The sequence below is a fragment of the Vidua chalybeata genome, chromosome 5 (genome assembly GCF_026979565.1).
Source record: "Vidua chalybeata isolate OUT-0048 chromosome 5, bVidCha1 merged haplotype, whole genome shotgun sequence".
Classification (NCBI taxonomy): Eukaryota; Metazoa; Chordata; class Aves; order Passeriformes; family Viduidae; genus Vidua; species Vidua chalybeata.
The window spans coordinates 50,649,706-50,667,672 of NC_071534.1; the positions used below are offsets into that span (position 1 = coordinate 50,649,706).

The following is a 17,967-nucleotide window of genomic DNA, read 5'->3' on the forward strand; positions in this document are numbered from 1 at the left end:
GAAAGACCCCATGAAATCAGGTAGCAATACAACAGAAAACAATGACAAACATAGATAAATGTAAGGAAAACACAGTTATTCAGAATGGAGATCCTGGTTTTACAATGGATAATTCCACGAAATTGTCCCTGTTCAATACCAGTCAAAGGAGCAAATCAACACTGGGAAACACTAGAAAAGGATAAGCAACTAGCAGAAAACTTCCATCCAATGCAATCACTCTATTGTTCACTTCCAGTTCTTGAATCTTAAATAGTAAAGAGAGAGGACAGGATTTTTCTTTTTTCTCCTTTAACTCTCCAATAGCAGCAGAGCATGAAATGAGATGTGAAGGAGTCAAGTTCAAAGCAATAGTTCTTCAAGTAAGAGGAGGCTGAGTTGTGGAACTTGCTGCCAGAGGTGTTGAGGGTGAAAAGGGCTTACAGTGGTTCAGGGGTGCAATGGACAAGTATCTGAAATAAAGACTCACTCCAAGTTACCAAACAGGGCATATTCTGAGCTGCAAGGAGTTGGGAATCAGAAAGAGGAAATATTGCACATGCTTGCTCTTCTTTTACTCCAGGCAGGTCAATGTTGGAGACAGATGACTGACTGGCTTAGAAGAACCCTGACTCAATATGACTGTTCTTCTATGGAAACAGACCTGTGCTGAAGCTTTTACAATAAAGACAAAACCCTCAACCTGTTCATCTTCAGTTAAATACTGATTTTTGTAGCCTTACTTTCACATTCACTTCTCATATTTGAACTTCCATTTTATCAGATATATTTCTGAATAAGGAAAGTTATAACAAGGGAATATGCTTGAATTTTGAATTTTTCAATTCAGTCTGTAACTCAGCAGGTGGAAAGAAGTCACTTCACACTTCATGTGATACCCACCAGCATTCATTTCAGACAAGAGGGACTAAATAGAAGTCACAGCATGAAAAGTAGACAAGAGTGAACATGATAGGGAAGAAAACAATAGCTCCTACCTGGACTGTTTAGACTGAAATGTCATCATTCAGGAATGTCCTATAGTTCCCTGTTCTGCCCATTTCACTTTCACCAGCAATAAGTTTATGCATAAGTGCATAAGAGCAAAAAGTTTAGTTGTGAACTAACTATATTGATGAGGACTATATAGAATATTTCATGAATGACCATGGAATATTTCAAAAGAAAACCATGGTGATGAGAAGCCAAAGGAGATGGTACAGTAAATCCACATAGTGCCAGAAGTACAGACGATGAAAGATGATTTTATTTACAGAAGAAAATAAAATAGTTGACTCAAAACCAAGGATGTATATTTGTTTAAACACAGTACAGCTATTTTTTTAGTGAAATATTTTCCTGTTGGCTATTTAGGAAGAGAATGTCTTAAGAGTATAATCTACAAAAGTAGAAATACCTTTTCTACATAAGCAGTTTGTTAGCCCAGTTGTAATGGACTAACGGGAAAGGAAAAGGACAAATAAGCTTTGAATTTCCCAGTCTAGCACTCAGCACATTGTGTTTGACCCTGAGTAAACATTTCTGTTCCTAAACCAACAACACTGGCATAAGACACACAAAGTACAAGTATGCTTGATAAATCTAGCAGAAGTTGTTGTCTATATCTTCATCTCAGGAAAGAAAATAAAAGAAGCTGGGGACCGCTCTGTAGTTCTGAGATCAGGAGACAAGGTCAGCTGCATACAGCCTACACTGGAGCTCAGTTCAGGTCTCCTCTGTGCTCCAAATGTCCCTGAAGATCTGCAACAACAAAACTTCTACATGTTTATTCTAAGTGTTTTGAAATAAACCCATGGTACTGTGTTAAAATCTGCAAGATTACAGCCTGCAGCATGAAACATGTTTCACATCCTACGGTGCAGCAAAACAACACAGAGGACACCTGAAGATTCAAAAACATGTTGGAAGAATTTTGAATACATATGAAGGGTGGAAAGAGCCAAAGCTGATTCAGACTGAGTTTCTCCTCACCAGAAATTAAGGTGAGAGAAACTTGTATCTGATTGTTTGACTGATGTCACTAGATTGCCCGTTATTTTAAAATTCATACATAAAAGAAATGGACAATATGAACTACAGATACAGCTGCATTTCTACATGCTCCTCTACCACCTGACTTCAAGATCAATTTTGATGATCTTTCTCAGGCTTGGGGAGGGTCTAAGATCCCTCTGTGAAGCAAAGGTGACATATAAATTAAATACATCATGGCCAGAGTATAAAGCCCTTTGTTCTGTGGTCTTTCTGATTCCCAGGCTGACTTACGAAACAAAAATGTGTAACGCCAGGGACCAGCCTAGAACTTTGGCCTGTCGTGCATTGTCTGCGAAATTCTCTTTTACCTTTTACTATTTCTTAGTGCTGCGGTAAATGAATGAGTAGGTATATTATGTGCCCGTATATCTGTGTCTGTCATTCTGAGTGAGTGTGTCTGCCTCTGTCCTTGACTTACTTTTTTTCTTTCTTCATGTTTCTTTTTTCTTCCTTTTTACAATATCTCAGTTCTAGTCAGACCCTCTCTGTTCAACACTTCTTTTATTTCTAAAACACTCATAATATGCTATTCAGAGAATATCTGTACTGTAGGAATAGACGGAATACAGAGTGCTTACCACTGTGTAAATGATGTGCTCTCTGAGATATTTTCATGCACTGCGTGCACGGTTGTCCTTCACTCAAATTATGAAATAAAAAGAAATGTATCTACCTTTCTTTTGAATTCTTGAAGTAAGTTTGAGCAATTATCACATATGTTTGTCTTCTTAGGTTGAATCCAATAATAAAAAGGAGAGAAACAACAAAGACTTGGACTCAATAGGAAATACGAATGTGTCAGGTTCTTGAGGAACTGACGAAGAAGCATGCTTTTACAGAGAATAGGTTACCAAATAAAAGCCAGAAATCTCCTAACTTACTGGTATGAATGTTAAGATTCTTGACAGCATTTCAAGCACATTCAAAAACATTTCAATTTTGGATATTATTATCATGTATTATATATTGTTAGTCTACCACTATGAAATTGCTCAGGTCACAAATCCCCAGCTCCAGATGAGGCTTTGTCTGAGCCAGAGAAGGAAACCATATCCTTCCTAAGGATTACCTCTTCTTCTCTGGCTTGAAGACAAGTAAAACAGCCTCTGTGGCTGACTGGTAGCAAAGCAACATAAGCATACATCTTGGACAGAAAATCTCTCTTCCAATCCTAATTAAGATTCAGTTTGGGGACTTCCTGAGAGTAATTTCATTTTGGGACTGTGATGTTTTCCCCTAGTGTCAGGATTTGATGAGTTGGGAGGATCTATTGTGTTTCTCCTTGCTAGTTTTGGACTTCTTAAATATATCCCATACAGCAGTCTACAAGTCTACAACTCTAGTGCACAAAATAGACATAGATGCATGTTCTCCTATAATTTGATAGATTGCCTGCCCCACTTCCCACTCAAATACAAGGAAGACAGGGAGCAAGTTTATTGAATTGCCACTGTGATGGGCAGACACCAGAGTACATCCTCTGATGTGGAGCTGAGGGAGCTGGGCTTGCTCAGCCTGGAGAATAGGAGGTGTTGAGGTGGACTGAACGACAGCCCTCTGTGTGTACCGAGTGGTAGATGGCAGGCAATAGATACAACTACACTGAAATTAGACAGGTTCAAATGGGGTAAAGTCCTGACTGGAAAAAGCCCTGAGCAACCTGGTCTGACCTCACAACTGACCTGCTTCATGCAGGAGGTTTGCCTAGAAATCTCCTGTGTCCCTCCTGACCTGAGCTACCAATGATCTCATCTGCAATTGGCGCTCTCCAGCAGCAGAGCTTGTCCTCTCACAGTCTGGAACAAGACATAGATGAAGCAGTGCTTCTTTTAAAGAATGTGCAAAAATAGCAAAGCAACAACTTATTTTTTTTCTAAGTCTTTCACTTGCAAGTGGAATGAAGATATCACCCCAAGACAATCACTGTGGCCAAAAGCTCCTGAAGTAGTCTACCTGTCTAGTGGAAAGGATTCTAGAAGTGTCCTAGCTCTTCCTGGCTGGGGCTTACAGCTAATTCCCAATATATGTTATTTCTCTCTGTGATAGCACAGACAGAAGAACACAGTATAGTATGACTAGTTGCCAAGCTACAGACTGCAGAAAGAGTCAGAATTTCCCTTAAGCTGCATAATTGTTCAAAATGTTTACTGGAAACACCATTTAGTAGCACAATATAAATGCAGAATGAAGAAGACTACACTTTTAACAGTTTTTTATCTTGAAAACATATTGCATTAAGACAGTACATGCTAAAAGGAGATTTCTTTTAACAGTAATCTGTATGGAACCTCCAGTACCCCTGAAGAAACTTTCATGAATTGATTTCTGTTGCGTGCAGTTCCCTCCCTGGTGCATGCAAGACCCTATAAATACTTTTATTCAGACTATGCATTCAAATACTATGGATTAAAAAAGATATCATTAAATTACCTGTTACCATGAACATGAGAGGCACAAAATGCAAAGCTGTAGTGGAGCAAGGTTGGATCAATGACAGAACCATTTTCTGAATATTCAATCAGTTCGTCAAGATAGCAGAGATGGCGGTGACAGCCTCTCACCCCGTAGCGAGCGCAGTATTCATCCAACACGAAGACCTGACCTGGGCTAAACCAGCCCTGAAAGGCAAAAAACCACACAACATTTTGAGATTTATTTTCCCACTCTCAGCTTTAAATCAGACAAAGAATAGAAACATGGATTTTTATGTCCATTACATACACTTTCTATATTAGAATGATTTCCATCTGACTAATGCTGACGGCACTGAAAGCTAGACCCTACAATAGCCCTCTTACTGAAAGGATTAAATGTCAGGAAATTATTTGCAGTTATGAGATACCACTACTATGAAATATCTTGTTACAAAAAACATGCTAATACATCCAAAGTCTGGGACAGATTAAATTATATCTCAAAACCTAAAATAAACTAACACTTTAACACTTTTTTAAAATAATTAACTTTGTTTTAGCAATCAATTATAAAATACAATTTAGAATTTGGGAAATGCTGAGGGACATTAACATGGACACTAAGCACACTTTCTGGATGGTCACTTCTCTGTGGCTGCAACTTTAATATTCTTACCACAATTCCACCCTTTACCTATGTAACATGCATGCAATTCTAACAACTTTAAAACAACTTTTACTAGTAAAGAGATGCAAAGCTAGGTAGTTTGTTAAAAGCCACCTGAGTAAGATTTGACCTTAAATATTTATTAGATATTCTCAAGCTTATTGAGAGATTTCTTGGCCAGAGTCTTGATGAAAACAGCTTAACCCTGAGACAAACATGAGCAAAGTACAGACACCTTCACATGATAAAAACAGTTCTTGAGTGAATCCAGAGTGGAAAAAATATAATTGAGTCTTGATGCAGAAGTATGATAAGAAGAAGCAGAATGAGCTTCCAAAAAGCAGCATGGAGAAAACATAACCTTGGAAAACTGCAAATACTGCACAGCTGTTCTACGTAAGCATTTTTCTTTGTTCTTGTTTTGATCATGGTGATATTTCCCTCTCATCATCTCTCATCATTACATCTCATCAAATGGTTACGAGAGATTGAGGAATACCTGAACTCAAATATACAAATAACTTGGATAAGCAAAATGATTTTGCAAAATAAAGAATTTATAACATCAATATAGCAGCTGAAGACCAGTATTTCCCTAATGCTTGTTAATACTTTCACAAGATCTGACGATTAATATTTGTACAAAATATCAGCAGAAATACTATTGAACAGTACTTAAAAATATATTCACATCAGTTAAAAAAATCTGTGTTTTAACTTCACTAATATACTTGTTTGAGACATGAATTCAAGCTTTATATTCTCCCCAAACTCTTCAATTTAATATATTATCTGCAAACAAGAACACCACAGGTATTTAATATTTAATAATTATTGCTCCTAATTAATTTCTTTGAAGTCAGTGTTTCCACTGCCTTTAAGGAGCTTCATCTATTTCCAGAGAACACTTAGCTTTAGAACCCAGAACAGTACTCAGCATGTTAACCTAGTATCTGATCATGTTGCAATGCCTCATATACCTTACATAGTGTTTGATACAAAATATGGTATTCTATTGAAACAAGAAAGAAAAGGGATTTAACCTGTATTTTTGCAATAATATGTTTGCTAGCTCTAGATATAATCAACAGTGGTTATTGTGATTGACATTCTCCCAATATGTTGTCATTGTCACTGATCTCTCCCTATGTTTTTATGGAAAACATAACAAAACGTTGCATATCATTGCCTAGCAGTACAAAAGCAAATGATTAAAATTTCTGCTCATTCTCATAAGATATAACTGTGACAAGAATACAAAATTTTTAAAATTAGAACTCATTAATTTAACTTCAGTCTCTCTTAAAAGATCTGTTTGTATGGTTGTTTTTCATATAAATGCGTGCTTTCCTTGCCCTTGTTCAATCCCACATCATGTATAAGTCTCTCAAACACATAACAACTATGTCCCACAAAGTACTGGTATTAGATAACCACATATTTTTTGATTTTATAATTGAAAAAAAACCCAAAACCCAAAATCCCCCACCCCCTCAATACTTTCCCTATACCAAGAAGAACGTAGAATAGAAGAAATTTAGGTTATATAATAATTTAATAAAGAACTCTGCATAATATTAATTCCTATGCTTTTAAAATTTTTTTACAAGCCATATGTGTGGTTACACCGTATTTGTTGAAATAAGGGATGAATTGTTTCTAAAAGACTATGGGAAATGAGCTGTTAGAGAAAAGAAAAATCACACTTACATGTCCATGTATTCTATTGTTATCTTGACATTCCCAATTTTTTAAAAATATAAAAATGTAGTTAAATATGCAGTTAAAAAAATTATCACCCATTCCACTTATTAAAAGCTGAATTTAAAAAAGAACGGTGAGAAATACATCTGCTTTATGGTTGCTATAGCACTGTGCATTTCACCTAACCTCTTCTAAAAGTTCCTGATTTCAAGGTTATATTAAGTGTCTTACTATATTATTATTATAAAAAAAGAGTTTGACCCCAATGCACTGGTAGAAAGCTAACCATTTTCTCTTTGAGTGCCAATTACTTTGTACAGATGTACTCTCAGGCCTCTTTGATACAGTGTGCAACCCACAAACAGAAAATGAGTCCTTTAACTTTTCTATACATATGTATCTGGAAGTATTTTAAAAAGGAGGGAACTGTCATCAAATAATATTTTTTCTCCTTTTTAACTGCTGCAAACAATCTGAAAAATTCCAATTATTACCTTTGTATTACAAGACTAGTGAGAACAATGGAAAAAATAAGTAAAAATCCCCATTATCCTTTTTTGTTGCTGTTGGGATATTAAAGTGAAATAAAAATTATGTGCTGTGAGGCATTTTAGATTCTTAGTGAGAGATCACTATTTCAGGCATAATATCAGGTGAAAAACAAAGCCTCAGGAAGTTATGAGGTCTGCCCCATACAAACCTGTCTAATGAGTGTATATAATCTGATGAACTTCCATGAGATTGTTGCTGGTTTTCTTCCCCAATGATAACAAAACCTGAAGTAGCCCCATCCTCAACTAGTTCACAAAGCACAGAACAGAAAATGATTGTACGAAAAAGAAACTGCAACCAACATCTTACCTTTTATGATGGTAATGATGGTATTTGAATGTGGAAAACACTAATTTTCATACAGAGATCACATTCTATTGGCTTTTGTTTAATGATTATACTCCCCTTTGTTACTTGCTGTTCAGGTAATGCATATATGCCCATGTATCTATATTGCTTATGGCTCTGCCTCCCTTCTTTGGTGTTTTTCCTTCACACCAGAGTGGAATGAAGAATTATAAGACAGGTGAATATGTCTGAGCTGAGGCAACCACATTTGGACCTTAAAATGCCTGTACAGGTGTCAATAAATTCTACCACAGGAGTTCTTGCTATTGTCAAAACTTTCTGGTTTTATTCAAACTTCCCCAGAGGACATGATAAATTTCAGCTGATAAAATTGAAGACAGTTCGTGTCTCTTTGCTTTCTATTGAGTGGCACAGCAGCCGCTTGCAAGTATGTAATTTTCAAATTTAAAACCAATCGATTGGACCCTTTATTCCACCTACAACTGCAGTTGTTGAATGAATGAGGAAGAAAGGACTACTTTGTAACAACTATTTCTCACTTCTTTATATCTATCTTCCAGCCAGTACTCACCAAACAAGAATAGGAGTCATTCAATCTGTGATCCAAGGTCTGTCTCTGAAGCAGTCTAAAGAGGGAAGCATGGTCAAATTTGCAGGGATTAGCAGAAATAAACTCATCCATGCCATGTTTCTGGCCACGGTCTGTATCTGTCATAAAAAGGAAGAATGTGCAGAACAATACATGTGAGTGCGTGTTCAGACTTACGAACACCAGTGTACGTATGGCATATAAGTCTCAAAGTATCTCAAAGAAATAACTCATATAGAGAGATGCTTGCAGGGAAATTATTACAGAATCTCAATCTTTTAATCTGAAAAAAATATTACTGAATTATTTTTCTATCAGTCATACCAATTTACTGAGTGTAAAAAACAATTGCTACCCAATGACAGATAAACCAAAATTTAGAAAGTCTGCAAGAAAACACAACATAGTATATGAAAAAAGTATTAAAGAATTGTTTTCTAGTGGACTCTGCAAATGTTTCAATTTAGAAACAATGTTATGAGCAGAAATGAAAAATATTCTGTAATTTCCTGGTTTAGTATGGCTCTCTTTTTAATTTTAGCAAAATAACAACAAAATATTAAAAAAAAAAAAAAAGAAAAATAAAAAGAAAAAATCTAAAAGAACCCCAAACAGATTTATGCATTTATTTCTTCAGAAAAGAAAGAGCATCTTTACTGCAGTTCAAAGTACCACTTAATAGAAATATTCATCATGGCTTGAAGCCTACTTCTCAAATGGCAAACTGGAGCAGAAATGAACACACTGGCTCGAGCTAGGTCATTTCCAGCCTTCTTTTTGTACTCAGCTTTTAATGAGACAAACCTTAATGTAGTAATGGCAAAGAGCTCCTTCAACCTTCCAGCAAAGTGTACTGAAAAAGGGAGCAGCATTTTTGTGCAAATACATTGAGAAAGCATACCATCCCAAATGGCACTTCAATCAAAGGCCCAAATTTATTGTTCTTCACAGATTGCATCTTTCAACGCCTTTAAACCCCGCGGGTTTATCAAAAGAGAAGCTCTAGTGATTGCTTTCATTAATGTTCTGTTTTGTCAAAGTCTTCAATGTGAATTATCTATCTAGTATGGACAGAAAAAGCCTTACAGTGCCCAAAAGGACTAGTTACGTATTAGCACATTAGCTGTCTTGGATTCTATAGACTGTACTGGGGTGAACAGTCCTATCAACTTAAAAATTGACTTCCCCTTTCAATAGGGTCTTAGCTCTTTGTTCCTTTAAATTCAAACCTAGGTCTTTTTATATTCGTTACCAGAAAAGTATAGATCTAAGTGTATCCTAAATGCAATTTTGAAAACCTGTGTAGTAGAAATCTAAAATTTCTAAAGAAAGGAGACAAAAGTTTATTGATTAAACCCAATTATAGAGTCAGGTTCATAATAAAACTCAATATTGATCTGTGGGCATGATGCTAACATAATCAGTCACATTTAGAAATTTAGCCCCAGATCATATTGATCCATGTCAAGTCCAACTTTCAGCTGTATTTGTGGATGGGAGAATTATTTAATTCAAGCTGAAGGATCTGCAACATCAAATCCTAGAAAGATGCAGAAACTAATTCATATCACTTTGTTTTGCATTGTCAAAGCAAGAGTCACATCCATGTGACAGATTTCACCAAGGTGGATGTAGCAAATAAACAGTATGACAATATGTCGATGGTGTAAGGTATGAGACCATCACCCCAGAGAAGAAGCAGCATGTATTTTAAATGCTTGAAAGATCTGTAGCATATGTGATTACACAGATTAGCAGTATTTCAATGAACATTAGACTAGCCTATCATTAATGACAAACCTAGCTTATATTTTTGACATAGGTACAGGAAATGGTCTCTCTTAATTAGTAATGTGTTTAACTGTATTTAAACACATTAATTCAAAGATAAACAACTGACATCAACACAACTACATTACCAAAAGTAATGAACAACATATGAAGTTATCTGTAGCTTCCAAAATGTCCAAACATGGATAAAATTATTTTCAAATATGTTATATTTAATGTGTAAGTGACTGATTTCAGCATTTCATATAAATTTTCCTTCTAGTATCAGGTTTATCATATACTATAAATATGATTCATAGTAAGACATATGAAAAAAAAAAAAAAGTACTAATATTTATTTTTGCCATCATTTAGGAAATTATACAGAGCTGAATCATTCTTAAAAAAAACCTTTTGGTTTTTTCTCTGGTTAACCACACCAACATAAAAAAATGCCCGTTTTTTAAGAGAGAAGGTGTAAGTACTGACAAGTAATGTAAGTATTTTGAAATCAAGAGACTGGATGTTGCAAATCAGATCCAGCATACTGATACAGTATCCAGATGATCATAATTACTAAGGTAAGCTACTGAATACAAAACAGCTTGTGAAAGCAAAATTTGCTATTACATAATTTGGGCAAAATAAGCAAAAGTACTGATTTAAAAGTGTAAATATTTGCTAGATTTAATTCTAAAAGAAAGATCCATGACTGATCATCTTTTGAGTGAATCAAGTAATACAAATAACACTGTGAAACAGTAGCAGAAAATCTATTACCAAATATATTTAAGCAACAGAAAAACAACAAAGAACTTACCTTTGCCAGCTGGAGGCAAGCAGGAAATAACAGAAAAATAGATCTAGTGTAATACATTACATTTTTATTTATTGATAGGATGTACAAAAAAGATAACTGGTAAATATTTTGAAACAAAAAGGAATTAAAAAAATTTAAGAACTTGAGCAAGGATCATGAATGAATTCATAAATGGTATATGACTGTGACTAAAAAAATTACTCAAGTCTCTACTTTTAAAAATTGTTAGAGTAATTGCTTTTTTCAAATTCTTACATAAATGAGCTTTAGATGTCCTGTTCAAACAACATGCAAATGCAAAAGGCATATAAGGTGCTATATTGTCATATAGTTAAGAAAAAAATACAAATTCATTTTTCTCTACATTTTCTCAATCTTGGAAAATATTGGGAAGATATTTAGGGAGAGGTTTGAAACAGTAATATTTTTCTTGCTTTTTCACAATTAGTTTTTCTTCCCTTCTTAATCAAATTTGTTGCCATGCTTTCCATGTTGCCTTTCACTCAAAATCATTGGCTGCTATTTCCATGTTGCACTGCCTGTTTCAGGTTCTGTATTTCATCTTTTGGAAACTATCCTTTTTTATTTTTTTAATCAAGATAGGACAAATAAATGTATTTTCAAGCAATGTTAAAAACTAACAAAAGCCATTACAGGAGTTTGAGCACATTATTTGGTTTTTCTTTTAGAGAAAGATTTTCATTAGGGCAGAACAGCATTCTAAGTATGCCTTTTGCCATCTTTGCAAGAAACTTTAAATTTTAGTCCAGCTGCAAAGGCTATTAAAATCATCAGATCCTCAGTGACTCAGCTCATACAGAGTTGACTGAATTAAGACTACCAAGAGTTTCATGTTCATGGCACATTCTCAAGTGGTTCTAGCATCCCTATACAATGTCTCTGCCCTATTCCAGCCTAGAAGCAAATACACATTTCCTGCATCATCTACTCTGTGCTAGGGTGAACTACAGGCACTGGCCTTGCTGAGTGGTGACCTACTCCTTTTTGTGGCTCTCTGTAGCATCTCTGCTTGATTTTAAGCATCGTGAAAGCAATTTGAACTAGCTCAGGCCAGCAGGAAAGAAGAGAAAATAGAGGCAAGCAATCTAGTATTGTAGGGATTAAAAAAACTGAAAGACTAAGACTAGTAGGGTAAGAACTATGACTCTGTTCCAGAAGGGGCTGGAACTGGTCGGAAAAGACAGTGCTAAGACATGCATTACATTCCTTCAAGTGCCACTCCAGACAGATGGTGACAGCTTACACTGGGAACATTTTGACTCCTCATCATTGACCAGGACTCCAAAGAACTACACAGGCCAAAGAGACAATCTATGACCCCAGAACTATATAATTTAGGTATCAGGCCATGAAATAACTTCTGCAGAGAAAGTGGTAGAGAATGAGAAAGCAGCTGGCCCATATAGTCTGACTGTCAGGCTGGGGATACCACACTGACTGCCAGTGTTTTGTTGAAGGGTAGATTTGAAGAGGATTGTAGATAGTTTTTACGTGTTCCTGACTAGTACAGAAGAGAGCACACAGGTGACTTACTGGCTGCCTGAGGTGGTGGAGGCTGGTGTAAACATTTTCTTTCTAAAAGGGAGACAGGGATGGTTGGAGGCAAGAAGGAAATGGACCTAAAGGGGACTGGGGAAACATGAAGGGAGGGTGACGTTACTCCAGTCTTCTTTTCCTACCCAGGCAAAAGGGTATGGTGGACATAAATCTGCAAAACCTGCTGAGAAAACTATGTCAAATAAAAAAAATACCTTAAAGTTGTTTGTTTCTAAAAATGCAATTAATTGAAAGAGACTGTCTCTGAACTCATGAGGGTACAAGTTCAGAATGTTTGGCTTTGTATTTCTTCATTAAGACATGACAATCCCCTCATGTGCTACTTTTAACTCCTGTGTTATGAACAAGTTACTAGCAGGGCTAAGCACTCCAGCAGCCTTTTCAACTGTATGAATATATCTCCTAATACACTGCTCATTAAAAAAGGGATCACTTCCTGAACATTTATGTGATTCAAATTAATCTGTTTTTTATTGGTGCTTTCCCTAAAACATTAGTGTCCTTGGGAAACTTCTGGCTATTCTACAATCACACATCCTTAAAGATTCTATTCTTTCATTCAGCATGCTTATGCAGAACAGTGGTTCTGAAGGTCAGTCTCCTTTCCTTGATCATTCGCTGACATTCGCCTGTCTTCACTTTTGTTTCAGAGTCACCTAATACCACAAGAATGCAATACCAAGTTACTTAGAGATGAAAAAATTGACTAGTATACATTTTAGAAGCTGGACAAGTACAATAGTAGTTTGATTCTGTTAAACACCACTTTCATATGTTTTTCGTAACTATCAAGAAAATTTCAGGATGAAAGGAGATATTTTACAAACACAATACAGGAAAATATTGAAACATTTCTCCTCAAGTTGACTTTTTTTCTACATCCTGCAGTTTAAAGATTTTAAAAATTTTCTCCAAGTTATCAAAAATTCTTTTGGAACATTTTATCAGGGTGAGTTGATTTTTCACCTTAGAGGATAAAAAGAATGGGGACAGACTTTTGAGGTTTGAATACCATTAACTGACATTTGTTTCACAAAGCCCAAGCTGGTTTTCTGCTTTCTGTATGTGGATATGTCATTGTATGATATACTGCAATCTTCTATTGGCTGGAAATGCTTAAATTGTGCATTAATAGGAAACTAAAAATCATAAAAATAGTAATTATCTGTTCAAAACTATATTTCCTAATACTAAAAATGTACCATAGTAAAGAACAAAAAATTGGAAATGAATTTAATTTAATATATATGCCGGCTCTCAAGTATGTAGTATTATATCTTGATTAAAAATAAAAGACACAGCTTCCTGCAAACATTTTTCTAGGGGAAAAGAAAATGAACTTCTCGTGAAACCGAATCTATTTAAATGTGATAAAAGGTCAGCTATAGAGTCTTCTTAGGAGTAAAACTATGCCTCAAGAAATACAGCACAGTATATATTCAAATGAAGTAGGACTCTTAGAAAATTATTTAAGGTTATATGTGAAAACCCCAGTTCCTGAAGTATCTTAAAAACTGATTAATTCGATTCTGCCCATTTCGACAAAGTACAAAAGACAGAATAAAAGAATTAACTCATGTAGAGAGAACTGGGTTATTATAGAAATCAGTCAAACAATGGTTTTAAATATCACATTAAATTAAATTCCACAAGTTATTCTATTGCAAAGAAATTTATGAATTATTATAAGTTATGAATTATTTTGTGAATTATTACAAAATATCAACATTGAAGTATATTAAACACAAAGGAAAATAATAATTTAAACATGGAATTTTGATTTATCTACAGTTCAGTCATATGAGTTTGTGTAAGTAGATACATAAGCATGACAGAAAAATACATGATATTTTAGGCTTTTGAGCTTCCGTGAAAACATCTTTAAAATAATCCTTACTTTTTCTGTGGTTTCCACCTGAGAACTGTAGTCCATCTACAATAATGTCTAAAATAATATCTAGACATTACAATCTTGCTGTTTAATTCTTTAACATTATCAGTAGTTTTATCTCTGAAAACACAGTTTCAGTATATCCAAACTTGCGATTGTTTTTTGTACCTTTTTCTTTCTATAATTTTCATTGCCCTGTGGTCAGAGTTTTCTAGTTGCTTTCACTTCTGGGTGAATACTGTGTCCAAAACCAGGAGAAGGTCCTTGGCTACTGCTGTCAGTGGTCACTTCTTTTGTACTTTCTAATTGACGCACACAAAGTAGAAACATCAGGCAGGAACACAGTGAACTCCCACCACCGAGCACAAATCCAGGGAATTGGGAGGAGGTGGGCAGAAGCACTTCTTGGCTGTTGCCTCACCTTTGCTTTTGCAATGTTACTTCCATCCTACTTCACCTTAAATGGCCCCATAATGAAAGATTACTTCACAAGGTGTTTCAGATTAATGCTCTTCCAAATTGTTTCAGATGAAAAACAGATGTCAGTGCTTTTGTGAGATTAAACTTTTTTCAATGACCTTGACATTAAAAAGCTCAATGACATTGAGAGCTCCTCAGGATTTTAGATAAATATTACTAAGTTTAACAAGCACATTTTACTGTTTTCTGAAAGCAAACTGATAGAAGATTAGAGGATGAATAGAAGGTCGTGCGACTGAGTGATAGCAGGAGTAAGGAAAGAGAATGGGTTTGGGTCAACCTGCTACAGACTTCAGACACTAAACCAAGTTTAGTCTAAAACACATTTCTCCCTTTTATCACTATGCATGTATGGTTATATGATAATGAAGAAGGATTATTGTATAATAATCATATGATGTTCAAGAAATTTGATGGCCACTACAAAAGGTCATTGGATTGCACTCAGCCTCCGTAACAATATAAAAAACAGAAAAAGCTTCCTTTGTGCAGATATCTACATGACAGAATACTTTCAAAGATATAATATGAAGATTAAAACTATGTTTAATATATGTTATCAACACCGATTTCTCTGAAACTATAATTTCCTCAAAGAAAGGTGATGAAAATTTAAGCCTGAATAATTTAAAGAATTTTTTATAAGTAATTTTATATTACAGTATGTGCCAAAAAAAATCCAGGAGCCCATCTATTGCCTTTCAACTCACAATGTACTGTCTGCATAGCAATTTTTTCATAACTAATATACATACAATGTATGATAAAGCTGACCTAAATCTATAAAAATTCTGAGAATAGATTGACGCTTTTCTATTCAACACTACACAGGCTAGCTAATGAAAAATATAATGCAAACCAAACACCGTCTCCATGGTAATATATGGGTCAGTTGTAAGGAATATGAAGCTAATTGCTGTATTTTCATGGATTATAATAAAAATAATGACCTGCAAGTCAGGATTTCCCTTGTTGTTAATAATAATCTGAGTTAAAGAGCTTTTGGCTAACAATGAATGGCTAGACACATTTGCCTAGTGAATAAGTTCTGCTTAATTAAACTTCATTGAGGGAGCTGCTACATATTTTACCAGCAAAACCCAAAACCAAAGCCACAAAAGAAAAGAAAAGCCAACTTACAAAGTGGGGATATATCTGTGTTGGCATTGCCTCCTTTAAGATTCATCTTCTGAGCTTGACTTGCAGGAACAGGCTTGTAAGATTGACCTGTGGCTCTGTACATAGCTTGAACCCAGAGTATTCTATCCTGCTCATCGTCACTGGCAAATATCACGGTATCGCCCTCTTTAACAGCGTTGAAAAACATCCGACCACCCTGAAGACCTGAAGCAGTAAATAAGAAGGTAATCTTGATAAATACAAGTTACTTCTAAATCACCATCAATGTTTATTACATTCTTGGTTTTACTTAGAGTATGTGTGCGTGTGGAGGTGTGTGTTAAAACACTTTATAGGTATTTATAACCTAGAGATAAGATAAATCTAGAGCTATAAGGATCAAATGGTAATATATAGAAGTAACGTAAGTAGAACAAATACAGAAATCACAGGAGAAAATATTTACATGACTCCACTTTAAATTCAGCTCCAACTTATCTCTTATTCATCTTCTCTCTGCCATATGCTATTTTGCTCTTTTTTTTTAACATATTCTCCTTCCTGGTATTATTTTATTAGCTGGAAATCCCTGTCAACTTTATCTCTTATTGAACAGAGACAGCTCCATATGATTTATCAGTGCTGCTCTTCCTTAGTCCTTTTTCTCATTCCAGTGTTTTTTTGGTAACTAATATACATAACGAGAACAGGACACAACAGTCAACATGGCTGTGCTGGGATTTCCTTATGACAGAATTGTTTAGGTTTTCCAAATGCCTTCTGAGCATTGTTTGCCTTCTCAATTATTCTAAAGATCGACACAACATTTTCAAAGATCAATCTTTAATGTCTCAGAAGTCTCCTAATTTTGTAACCCTCCACTGCATAGGTAGAACTGTTTTTCTCTGCATGTGATTGCCCTCTTCCATTTTAATATTAACTTGTGGAGATTTTTCTGATATCTCCAAATTTATTTTTGATTACTATGAGTAACTTGTCTTTCACAAGCATTGTCATAATTTATTTTCTAAATTATTTATGAATATACTTCACAGTATAATGCCACATGTCACCACCATCAAAAAAAGAAAAAGGGACGACTAACTAGAATTGACAATTTTCTCCTTGTATTATATGTGATCTTACAGTGTTTCAGGAAACTTTAGTGAAAAGTTTATTTTTCATTAGTCTTACAAGAAACTTATTTCTAAAAGCACAATTTTTCACATCAGAATGTCCTAGTGGAATAATTGCCAAAGAATCTTGGGATTTTTTTCTGCCAGAGAACCGTGGGAGTTTTTGCTGCTAGATCAAAACAAGCAAATTGAAACAGCTATTTTACACAAATATATTGTGCTACTTCAAATAATGAAAAGTACCTGTGTGAGGAGCTGTGTAATCCACAGTGTATCCTTCCAGTTGCATCAGTTCTTGAGGTTCAGACTTCTTTTCTCTGTAACTGCACATTGCAAATGTGTATTGGCTAACCTGAATAAGAAAGGATTTCGTAATTAATGAATTGCATTTCAGAACTGTATAACAAATGTACCGTGGTTTAAATTAGCTTTCATTTGCACTGAATAAATAAATCCCCCTTTTTTTTCCCTTTCCCAGAAGTATTTACAGTGTAAAATTTCTCCTCCTTTCCCCTTTCTGCCAAAATGAAGAAAAAAACTCCAAAACAAATAACCCATAAACACACCTCTCTGCAGTTTCCTGAAATACATTTGGGGCTGGTGCTTTATGAAAAAATGAAGGGAAGCTATTTAGATTCTGGTAGTGAAAATACTTAGTATTATGGTACTGACCAAATTACTCAGTATTATCCTCTTACTACCGTAAGAGGAAAAAAAGAACTATATTCCAAGAAATGGGGAAAACAAGAACTTTTATGTATAAAAGATCTGTTTGCAGAATGAGTGGCACAATTACCATGAAACTGGAAAAAGGAACGTATAATCCGGCCAATTCGAGTTTATGATGGCAAGCATCAGAACCTCCAGTTTGATTTTACAGTCTAATTTCTGTGCTTTTTGCATC

At 35.1% G+C, this 17,967-nt stretch overlaps 1 protein-coding gene across 8 annotated transcripts in view; it reads right to left on the reverse strand.

The window, feature by feature from the left end:
* CADPS2 (calcium dependent secretion activator 2) overlaps nt 1–17,967 on the reverse strand; it is a 281,254-nt gene that overhangs the window by 85,159 nt on the left and 178,128 nt on the right. For all 8 annotated transcript variants that reach the window (XM_053942794.1, XM_053942793.1, XM_053942792.1 and 5 more), the window contains 4 exons: nt 17,307–17,415; nt 15,949–16,152; nt 8,252–8,388; nt 4,465–4,652 (listed from right to left, as the gene is read on the reverse strand). In XM_053942794.1, coding sequence (XP_053798769.1) covers nt 4,465–4,652; nt 8,252–8,388; nt 15,949–16,152; nt 17,307–17,415 — 638 coding nt within the window. The remainder of the gene's footprint in view (nt 1–4,464; nt 4,653–8,251; nt 8,389–15,948; nt 16,153–17,306; nt 17,416–17,967) is intronic.